The sequence below is a fragment of the Akebia trifoliata genome, chromosome 3 (genome assembly GCF_017979445.1).
Source record: "Akebia trifoliata isolate Shusen 1 chromosome 3, ASM1797944v1, whole genome shotgun sequence".
Taxonomy (NCBI): domain Eukaryota; kingdom Viridiplantae; phylum Streptophyta; class Magnoliopsida; order Ranunculales; family Lardizabalaceae; genus Akebia; species Akebia trifoliata.
Genome location: NC_141377.1, coordinates 11111494 through 11123635, shown reverse-complemented (window position 1 = coordinate 11123635; position 12142 = coordinate 11111494). Strand labels below are relative to the sequence as shown.

The 12142-nt window shown below is 36.6% G+C and overlaps 1 protein-coding gene across 1 annotated transcript; it reads right to left on the bottom strand.

Moving 5' to 3' along the window:
• Positions 1-10021: 10021 nt before the first annotated feature.
• Positions 10022-11200, bottom strand: LOC147405975 (basic leucine zipper 43-like). Its single transcript, XM_086433891.1, has one exon. It carries the CDS (start codon positions 10909-10911, stop codon positions 10327-10329), a length of 585 nt encoding a protein of 194 aa, XP_086290017.1. The 5' UTR covers positions 10912-11200; the 3' UTR covers positions 10022-10326.
• Positions 11201-12142: the final 942 nt, after the last annotated feature.

The window sequence follows — 12142 nt, the reverse complement described above, 5'->3', positions numbered from 1 at the left end:
TTCAGATTGGTTCGGTTTCATCTCAATCCGATCTGATTAAAACCCGTCCGGTTATACATCTATATGTAAAGGCAAACCTGGGTTGGTGACAATAGTTCAAATACTTTTGAAAAGTGTGATGTGACTTATCACATTAAATAAGAGATAAAGTTTAACCTCTTTCTCTGTTTAAAAAAATAAAATAAAAAATCACCCCCTATCACCTCACACATCACATTAATGAAGAGAGAATTTTAACCACTCTTTTCTCTTTAAAAAACATAATAAAAAATTATCTCATCTCTCTCACCCATTGTGCTCGACCCAACAACATTTACCCCATTACATTTCTCTCTCTCTCTCTTTCCATTAACACAACTTGAAACTTTTTTTCTTCAAAATACATCAAACATGATGGGAAGTCAGTGGCAATAACATTGAAGCTGAATTCGTAAAGATTCAAGGCAAAGATTTCGACCTCTACATGCAAACCTATACAATCATTCTAGGTCGCAACAACAAGAAATCAATAGTAGATGTTGATCTCGCAAGCTTAGGCGGAGGCATGAACATTTCTCACTATCACACACAAATCTTCTTTGATTTCCAACTCCATTGTGTCGTTCATCATCTCCCCATTTAAAAAAAAAAATAGAGGTTGTGATGTATGGATCAGATCGGATCAGTTTTGGATAAAGGAAAATCCTATTTGGATCGGTTTTGGATGGAAGCTTCACTAATCTGATCAGATCATACGACAAATATTTTGGATCGGTAGTGGTATGATACTGATCCGGTACCGAACCGATCCATTGCCAACCCTAATTCTCAATGTCCATTATATGTTCTTAAGCGAGGATTTCCCATGGGCTTTCTTATAGGTCCACGGTTCTTCAGTTGAGAGCTTTAAGTCTTAGTTTTGGAACAGATTGGTTAATATTGTAGGTTTATGGGATATCACATGGTGTTTATAGGTGAGATTTTAAAGTTAATAGATTTTCTTACCTAAGAAAGGAGGCTGTTATGTTACTAGGAGTATGACTAGTGTCTTATTTATACCAGATGAGAGAGGGAAAATGTATACTTTGGTCAACTATTGACGTGTCACCTCCTAATATTGTTATGTGACTTGTCCCTTTTGGGTTCGAGGTTATGTCACGTCCTGACATGGTTGTTGTGACATGTCATTTTCAAGCCCAAGGTAGGTTGACATGTCATGTCCTAACATGTTTGTTGTGTCCAGTCTCCTTTAGTTCCGAGGTAGACACATTTGTTCCGTATCATGTTAGGAGCCTGCAGGTGCCATCGCCGTCAAGCTCCTTTAGCTTGTCAGAGTCATCCATGTCAGACTTGTATGTTACGCATATGGCTTGGTGCTTTCCACTTATAGGCCCTTCTTTGGGAGCATTCCATCCTAGGAGTCAGACTACAATCTTATGTCTTGCCTTCCTATTGAGACCCTTGGTGATGCCACTTGGCAGTTTCGTTACCCTGTATCTATATGTCTTTTACTTAACTTTATGACAACTTTTATTCGGATATCCTCATTTTTTCCTTAGACACAGGAGAGGTCATAACCTGGGCTCAACCTATCTTGAGGTACTCCTCTCAAGGTATTTTTGCCATATTATCGAGCCATCTTAGCTCAATCAATCTCGAGGTACTCCTCTAAGGTATTTCGGCCAGATTATTGATTTTTCTGGGTTCGATCTTATATTAAATTAGTCACAGGGGAATGAGTCAATACACCCAGAGTCGGAAATAAATTTGTTCTATCCATTTATCTACCAATTCTCTTGGGGAGGAGTCAATACACCCAGAGTTGGAACTAGGAGTGGTAAAGAAGACGAAGATGAATACTGCCTCTTTACTACACAAGGCTCCCCTCGAAGAAAGATAGTTGAATGAAAGAAATATGTAGATTCAAAAAATGTAATGTCCATAGTAACATTTTTTTTTTTCAGTAGAAGGGTCAATATATCAATGTACCTTTTGTATCTAACATCCAATTTGGGGCGACGTGGACCTAGAATATGGAAAAAATGTAGATACCCAAAAACTTGAAGCGTAAAAGGGGAGGAGGCTGATTAGAGCCAACAATTGTAAATTGATAGTCATGTTAAGAACATGGAGTCATCAATTTTTACATTCCCCTTAGAAATACTAAATAGAAATTCATTTGTAATGTTAACCTTGCCTTGATCTGGGGATAACTGATGGAGAACAAAAATTGAAAACGTACTCATCATATTATCAGATGTTCCTAAGTCAATGATCTAGGAGGGACAAGAAAATATGGATTTTGTTAAGTGATTAGAGGCATGTATACTGGATTGGACAAAAGATGAAGAACCGGTCGTTCCCTTAATTTTGGTAAGAAGTTTGCTTAGACACTCTATCTCCTCTCAAGCATTAGATAGCTCAGACGAAGTGGTGCAACCAGTGGATGAAAGGAATGCCTATGGGATGAAAATAGGCTGATGGTCATGACTTGCTATATGAGCATTTGGTCTATGCCGTTGCTGCTACTGCCCCTTGTTGAACTTAGCTGGTATTCCAATCAGATCTCAACAATGCTCACTAGTTTGTTGGGTTTTTCCACAATTTTCACATCGATGATTGCCTTTATGATCACCCTCTTTTATGTTTTTTTTTCCTTCTATTCTTTTTAATAGACGAGGAAGATACAAATGCAGAGGTAACGAATCACCAATAGGCTGCATAACAATTCTCCTATTTTTCTCACTTAGACATCCTTAATAGGTGGATCACGTATCTCCCCAGGATCTGCACCCTGATAAACTCATAAGGATGCAACTCAGTTAGAAATTGAAAAGTGTCATCTTTATGCTTCCACTTAATCAATTGATAGTAATCTAATTCCTCCTAACTTGGAGGGTTGAATAATAAGTGTCAAGGCTTTTCATCCAGTTGTATAGTCGTAATCTTAGGTCCAGGTCACAGAACATATCCCATTGACTCTCGTTGTGATTTATTGGCTTAACTATGTCAAATGATAGTACAATACTCTTCATTATCACACCATATCAATTTCATTATCTTTGATTCCCACCAGATCCATGCAAGAAATCGAATTGAAAAACCCTAGGCGATTGGACATAAAACTTTAATGAGAATGAAGTTTTTTGTTCCTTTTCCTTGAAAAATGTGAAGCATCTTTAGATTAACATCGAAACACGCTTCAAAAATGTTGATTGCCAGCTTCTCTTGGTTGACCATACAACTGTTGATGTCAGTCGTATGGTCATTGATGTCACCTCTGTCGTACAAGCAAGGCGAAAAAAAAGTTGTTTTATTCAATCAAGAAAGGAGAGAAGAAGAAAAAAAATAAAAGATGTGAGAAGGGTCGTACTAGCCCTAATCATGTTTTATCTCTTAATCACTTTCTTCCGTTTCTCTTCTTCTTCTCCCCACTTTACTTGTTTTTATTCAACTTATTACTATCTCCATAGTTGTTTAAGTAAGAAGATAGCCTTGATGGTTGACCTTGTGGCATGAAGCCAAGCTGGCTCTTGTTTTAATCTTAGTAAATCACCCTCCCATAGTTTTATAGTGGTTTTATCCTACAATATTTTTTTACAATTTTATACTCTCACTTGTTCATGTAAGATGTTTCCCATAAAATCAAAGTTGGATGATTAAAGTAGAGGTGCACTTTTGGAGTGCTATGTGATGGATGCATACCAATCATATTAAAAGGAAAATTTTATAAGATGGTATAAGACTAGGAAAGATAAAGTTCGAAACAAACGCATTCAAGGAAACATAGGAATAACTCTAATAGGTGATAAACTAAGATAATTGAATAAGATGACTTGGGCATATTCAACAAAGGAGAACTTAGTCCCCATTTAGAAGAAATATTCGTGTTGAAAGTCCACACATAGAGAGACCCAAAAGAACATGGACTGACAAGGTGAAAGCAGATATAAACTCAATTTCAATAACATAAGACTTGGCTCTACAAAGTGGAATGGAGGAACAAGATTCATTTAGCCAACCCCAAATCTTTGGGATGAGGCTTTGTTGTTTTGACAAAAAAAGTACCACAATACTTCATTCATCCTCCAGTTTCTTGTCTTCAAAAGAAAAGCAATTGTGATGACCTTATAAGACATCAAAGATTTGATTTGGCCTATTGAGAATGGGTTAAATCCAAGGCCCCCCTGCCAACATGGCACACGTGCAGAAGGTGTGTCCCACCTAGGATATACTTTCTACCAAACGTAAATTGATTGGATGATTGTAATAGGTACCTGATCTATCTGGTATGATGAACAATCCAAGGGAAGAAGAAAATTGTCTGAAAATTACATCTTATCACTACGATAAGATAGGTAGACCTGCCTTTGTCTTGTCACCGTCTATGCAACTACTGGAGCCACTCAATTTTTATTCAATTTTTTATTTTATATAAAGTTAGTATATTGTTTTCCTTATCTGGCTTGCGAAATCCAATTCCAGTTGTGTTTTTTTTGTTGGTCTAAGGTATATTTCAAACAAGCAGTGCATGAATTTTATGGTCCATTCCTGGAGGCATCTGACTCAAATTCTTGTTTTGGAGTAAAAAAATATGAATCTTATAAAAATTCAGTTTCATGTTTGAATCTTTTAATTTTTCTATTACTGGTGCTCGCTGCATATGAGTTTGGCTTGAGGAACAAAAAGTACCAGATGAATTTAGCAAATTATGGAGAAGCTCTAGTCAAGCTCCGTGCTGATGAAGCAGTAACTGACATCCTTCGGGTATGTATTCTTACTTTTTTTTTCTTTTTTCTTTCTCAAACGACTTGATTGCCCCAATTGAACATGCTGGTATAGGAGATTATTGGAAGTGATAATCTATTTCAAAGGTAAGAAACCTGGTCTTCCATACTTGGATGTCATATGGCTTCTCCAAGATAACCCTACCCTTCAGATTACTGCATTTCAGGTAATTTTATTTCTTTTTTATCCTTGAACTTTGATCGAAACGTGGACCTCATAGTGAAGTGCAGAATGTGAACCAAATGAACTATAGCTTGAGCCTTAACAGTCTTTTCTCTACTTGAACTCCTGAACTTTCCCTCTCATTCTTGATTGGAATTTCCCCTTATCAGTTGGCAGTTCATGGGTTTGTGTCCAAGGTGCCACTTTTAGTGTACTTTGAATTTTATTTATTTATTTAATGAACTGTTCTTATGTAAATTCTGGGGGACTCATCACCTGCTCATATTTACCACAGAGCTTGCACTGTTTAAAGGCTGCTCTTACAGGAAAAAATATTTATGGAAGAAAAAGTCCAACACTGTCAAGGGCCACAATTAGAGGGGAAAACTGTTTATATGTATTGGCCAACTGTGGGTATTATATAAAGCACAAAAAGGATGTTATTGTAGAAAAGTACCCTAGTCTAAAAAACATATATGGAATTCCTGAATTGCCCTTATTGTGATAACAGTGCACATCCTTCTCTTCGACACAAAAAAGGTTCAAGGTATCAACTATAAAGAAATGTAAAAATTAGGGCAAATATGGACGAATAGCTGATTGTATAATGTATAGGATTTTGTAAATCCATGTATCCGTGTTTCTCAAAATTAGTCCTGGTGAGGAAGGTTTTCAAGTGTTTTCCAATTTATTCATTTTTAATTTTTTTTACGAAGAAATATATTTTATCTTCTAATGCCCAGCCATATTTGGTTTTAATTTCCAAAGAATCATGGTTTTTTTCTCAATCACTAGAGCATGGTTGAGATCTTAGTTATATCTGTTTAGAGCTGGTTCCTTGGCCATTGCTTTACCTATTATTATTTTTACCAGTTATCTTCTAGTTGAAGTTAGAAACTATAGTCTGCCCTTTTATTATGCTGAATCGAAGAAAACAAAATTCTATCGTATTAGTGGTAACTTATCTAGTCTATTGAAGTATGTGTGATTTCGTAAGTATTGAAAGATATAATATAATATACTAGTCAATGAGCCAACTTGTATAGCTGTATCCTATTCTGAAACAAAGTGTGCACTTAGAATTTGCCATATGTGGATGCTTGTGAATAATACTGATTTACATATATGTATGCACACACAGATGATAATAAAGCTTAATAATGCAAATATTACATAAAATTGTGTGCCATGCTTAGTTGCATTTGAATAATACAAATTTACCTATGTGTGCATACATAGTTTTAAAACAAGGGATATCTCAAATATTCATCAAAAGTGGAATGGTTCCCCTAGAAATAGTGAATGTTTCTAAATTGTCTTATCTTTTTGATCTATGCTTTGGTTTCATTTTGTTCCACTTCATCTTGGAATTTTTCAGTCACCAAACCTTTAATTCCAAGCATGTTTTGTTCTAGAATGCTCAAATAATGGCATGTATTAGCCGCCGATACAGTCCAACATGGTAGGATGCTTTAAACCATATATGGGATCATATAGCTTATCTATACATGAGAATGCGGGCTATCTAGGAATGGCATATGGCTTAGCATATTTATAGTTTTTACCATGGTTTGAAGTATTGTATTGTTTCAGGATGTATCAATGTATCGGTCAATATATACTATTATTTTACCTTTCTGATATGAAACATGCTTGGAATCAAAGTTTCAATGAATATTTTGGTTTGTCTTGAAAAACTACAAGAAAACATTCTGAGACGAACTTGAACAAAATGAAACCAAATCAGAAATTAGAGAGGACAACTTAGAAACATTGTCTGTTTTATGGGAACCATACAGTGGTTCCCCTCCACTTTTGACGAATATTTGAGATATCACCCTGTGTTTTTCAAAAAGGTGCCAACTTAGCTAAGTTGGTAAAGGTACGTGGAGAGCTGATCCCACGACCTAGGTTCAAATCTCATTGAGCCCACCTTCACATTGACTAACCACCTTACTCGCCTAGCAAACAAAAAAAGAAACTGTGTTTTCATATTGATGACATACCGCTTGACTTTGATTTCCTCTAATGACTAATCAAAATATCCTCGTCTTCACCTTTGGCCAATTCTCCCCAAAACACGTCATTTGCAGTCTCTAGGGTAATTTTTTTTACCCTCATCTTTAACCTTGAGAACAAGATTTGATCTTGGGAGAAAAATTATTCTTTTCTTTTTGGATACAAATAACAGATTTATAAACGCATATCAGCATGGAAAAGTATGATATGTTTGACAAAATATAATCTGAAACATGTTTTTCTTTACCTGGTATTTTCACTAAAATGCTGATTTTTATGGAATGTTTCTATTTTTTCCTTGATATAAACCTTCTTCCGAAACAAAATTTTAAACCTTGGTTTCTATTTTTTTATTGAACTTTAAAACATGAAGCCCTACTTTTCAAGTATTTTTCTTATGTAGTGGGATATTCATCAATGCATTGGTTGATCATTGCACCATAGAATGGTTTTCATCTCCAACCGACATATGATGTGCAAGAGTATAAATTATCTTTCATCTGTTATGACACAATCAGGCTTTACACGCGGAACATTAGCTGTGGTCCAACTAGGGCAAGCCTTAAACACCTATATACAGCTGTTCCCTGGTATCATCCCTTGATTGACATCCGTGTACGCTAAACTAAAGGTTCCCCACACTCACAACCGCAGCCTTTGGGTCAGAAACCAAGGCAACTCGCGGTATCACATGATGCATATCTAGCACCCAACCTAGACATAGTGTCATATTTCTACGTGAATGGCATAGTATGCACTACGTTTGTTTTGTACTAGACTCCAATAGCCAACGGACATCGTTGTGCCAGTCCCCTTGCCTAGGATCGTCCGTATGTGTGTCCTATGCCCAAGGGAGCTGAAGATGACCCCCTTTGGATCATCCCAAGGGGGAGGGGTGGGTTCTCCTTAAAGGGAATGCTGTGCTTTCGGGGCATTTTTAAAAGGGATGTCAAAATGTGAAGCCAATCATATTGGGAACCAATAAAACTCTAATTTATAGAAAGCTGCTATTGGCACCCCAACTTTTACTTATTACACCCCAATTAAAATAAAAAAAAGGTCAATGGCTAAGAATGAGTAAAAGTTGGGGTGCCAATAGAAACTCTCTCTCTCTTTTTGTTTTTTAGATTTTTATTTGTTAGATTTAAGATTTTATATGAGCCTAATCCTAATTGTAAACAACTGTTGAAGTTGTTTGAATGTGTTATAATGCTTTATAATGTTGAGGTAATAACTTGGAACCAAACTTTTGTAATGTTTGAATGGTGTGTTGGGGGGTGATAAATATTTTTAAGAAATTAGGGTGTAATAAGTAAAAGTTGGGGTTCCAATAGCAGCTCTCTTTGTAAAATGCCAGTGCATTAGATTTTTTTTCAGCCAAGTTTTCTAGAAAGGTGGGCCTCACTATCAAATATACATGTCTTTACTACTTTAGGCGAAGCCAAGGCAATCGTCATAAAAGCACGTTAAATTAACCATGACACGTCGGGATAATTGGAGACATTTGATTCGTATTTAGGTTCACTAACATGGTTTTAGGCTGCAGAGGATGGACTTATTTCGAAGATCCTATACTATAATTTTTGTTGGCCTTTGGATGGACAAAAAAGAATGCTTGGATGCAAAAGCTGCTCTTTGGCAGAAAATCGCTATGTTCTTTTGGAGGTTAATGGTGGACATGTTTCTTGTCTTGAAACAATTTCAAGGAGTTGAGACATGGATCTGGTGAAAATTAGAGCACCTAATTTGGTTGTGGTGGTGGTATTGAGATTAGCAAGCTTAATGGAACAAATAGGGGAAGAGTGGGTAAAGCTTAAAATTGATGGAAATGCTTTTAGTTCTGTGGGTTGGATTGGAATCTCATCTGATGCTAATGAAGCAGAAATGATACCTTCTTGGAGATTTGAAGTTCTTTAAGATAATTTTGACAGCCGTTTGGAGGTTGAGGGCGACTCACCAAATATAGTAAATGGGCTAGTGGTAAGGGATTTTTCTTGAAGAATTTCTTTTGAAGACTTACTATTGTGGTTGATAAAGTTGGTGAGAAGTTGGCCCATTATCTTCTCCCGCATCTGTAAAAAGTGTGGATGATGTAGAGGACTAGAAAATTTTCACATTTAGAGAATGTTCTTCCCTATTCCATGTATTTTTTATCCTCTAACTCATCATAAGACCTAAAAAAAAGGAGAGAGTAAATCAAATTTCCAGAGAGAAAGAGCTGCATAATTCTGTCAGGTCTTAATCATACAATAACATGTTCATTAAGGTAGAGCTTGCAATGTACCTATCAAAATCAACAATACACACACACACACAAAAAAGCACCGTACAACCAAGTACCAACTGTAGAAGAAGAAACTTCTGAATCAGAAACCGAGAAAACAGTATCAAAATCAACAATACACAAAAAAAAAATTGCACTGTACAACCAAGTACCAACTGTTGAAGCACAAACTTCTGAATCAGAAACTGAGAAAACAGGTTGTGCTCAGCTGAACCATTTTGGGATGGGAATGGATTATCTCATAAAAATGTTAGAAACAGTAATTCCGTTTTTAGCGGAGTGCTGTTTCAAATGTATTTTGCTTCTTATGGTAGTTGCTTATATTTATGAACCACAACACCACCACCACCAGCACCAAAGCACTAAATTCTGTTACCACAAACTTTCAACAGGCCATGGGATGTGTCTCAAAAGTTATTATAGTTTGTTCTCAACAAGGGCTGTGCACTCTGAATATCACTCTTCCAGTTTAGTACAACCCCACAAGGAAAGACTGGTCTTTACGCTTGAATGATGTGTTGTGGGCCTGCAGAATAGCATATAAAACCCTGATTGGCATGTCTCCATACCGGCTGGTCTTTGGTAAAGCATGTCACCTCCCAGTAGAATTGGAACACAAAGTTTACTGGGCGGTGAAGCACCTAAATTTCGACCTTGCACCTTATGGAAAATTACTTCTTTTAGAAATATATTGAATTCCATGTCACTTTGTTCATTTTTCTTTCTTTTTTGCCCCTCCAGGTTTAAGGTTAGTTATAAGGTTGGTGGGGGTTCTCAAAACGATTGATGAAAAAAAAAAAAAAACGTCATAATAGAATCGCATGTGTCTCAGATGGGCCAGTGCAGACATCATCCTCACATTTTTCTCTACAAACCGGTAAGTGTTTATGCGGCGAGAAGCGAGTGGGGAGTACAGTAGAGGAATCTATATATCTAAATAGTTGACATCATATTTAAGCTTAGATCGAAATGAGAGACTTAAAAAGTTCGATCGCTTACATTTCAAGTGAAAGCAAGAACTCATACTGGAAAAAGGAAGATAAAAAGTAAAATGGAGAAAAAAAAAAAGACCGGACAAGAACATGGCCCTCATCTCAATGAAGCAAATCCATGGAACTAGTGATGGATTGGTTCGAGGATTCAGCTCTGAGATGAGCAGTGTTACAAGGGACTTCTAAATCTCTGAGAACATTATAAGGGTTATCAAGTTGTATGTCACCGAGCATTTGACGAAGTTCGGTTGCTTCTTCTCTGAGGCGAGTATTCTCTTGAAGAACCCGTTCATGGCTGTCCGACACATGGTTCAGCTTGTCAATGAGTTGACGATTCTCAGTTCGGAGCCGCACAACTTGCGACCACAGCTCATCCAAGTGCTTTTGCTTTCGCATTCTCGACCTACGAGCTGATTCTCTATTAGATATCATTCTTCTCTGCTTCCTCTCATCGATGACACTCAAGTGGTGTTCCTCCGCTTCATCAGAAGTTGAATTATTGCTTAGACATGGTTGTTGATTAAGTTCGTGGATCGAAGGAGGGGTCTGAAAATGGTGTAAAGGGTTTAAGAATCCATTGTAATGGAAGGTGGGTACGTCGTTCTGCATAGTATTGAAGTGAAGTGGGTACGTCGTTGGGTTTGAAGCTGTTATGTATCCGAGTCGGGTGATCTCACCCATCTGCATGGCTTGAGTTTTTGATTAAATTTAGGGGATTGGTTCTTGGTTGAGGGAGGAGAAGAGTTGCAGAGATTGCTAAGGAAGGGGAAGGAGGCATGAGGAGTGAAGGTGTTTATAGAAGGCAAAAAAAGTTAGAATGGTGGCCCACTTTTGGCTAACAGTAGAGTTTGTTAAAGAGCAGACAATAAACATCCATTGAAATGCCATGCACTTCATGTGTCTATGGTGTTGCTTTGCACGAGCATATGCAGCAGTACCAATGTCCATCAAATGGAGAATGCTACCTCACTTTCAACTCCACAAAATGACAAAAACCAAAATTGTAATTTAATTCAATAATTTACTTTTAAACAACATATGGGTAATTATGGCATACCTCTCTGGGTTTTCATGTAAATTTTAAGTAGCCCCATAATTTTGTCGAGTCTTCTATGAGAGACTAAAAAAATGAAGGAAATATCCTTATCTTTCAACTTTGGTTTTTTTTTTTATTTTTTATGAACTCTATTTTGGTTCTTCTTGGGTCAAATTCCTTGTCTTGTTGAGTTCATATGTATTAGTGAGAGTAAAATAATTAAGTTTTACCTTAGGAGGACTTTGCCAAGTAAATTAAGAATTTTTCAGGGAACAAATCTAGCAAGTGGTTGAAGAAGAGTATTTTGGACATTTTCTGTTAGTCTCTCACAGAAGAACATGGTCAAAGGGTGAAAACAGAGCTGTATATCAAATATACACCAAAACATGGAGGTGTATCACGAATATACACAAAATTTTGGGGTTAAATTTGTTCAGCTTCTATGAAGGAATTGTTATTAGTATCTTTCTTTCCAAAGGAATATCTTAAGGCAGCATGGTTATGGTTACATGTATGTATGTATGTATGTATGTATGTATGTAAGCAATGCATGTATGTGGAATTTGAGATTGGGTGATCAAGTAGAGATAAAAAATAATGCTTACATGAGCGAAAAAAAGTTGATAGAGATAGAGTGGGAAGTATAATTATTTAATTGGGGAATGTTTTAGACAAAGAGAGCAATTAATAAATGGGGTTTAAGTCCAATCTCATAAGAGATCTTTTTGTGGTGAGTCGAACCAATCTCTCCACTCTTTCATCCAACCCAACTACTCTTTGTGTGACGCAAACGAAGGGACTGGCTGAAAGGAAGTCTTGTTTTCCACAATTAGAAAAATAATATTAATTCCATGATGACTCATTGACCACCAACACAATAAA

Bases quoted from the DNA above. Each gene is read 5' to 3' on its own strand.
- LOC147405975 (XM_086433891.1), bottom strand. From the start codon at position 10,911: ATGCAGATGGGTGAGATCACCCGACTCGGATACATAACAGCTTCAAAC.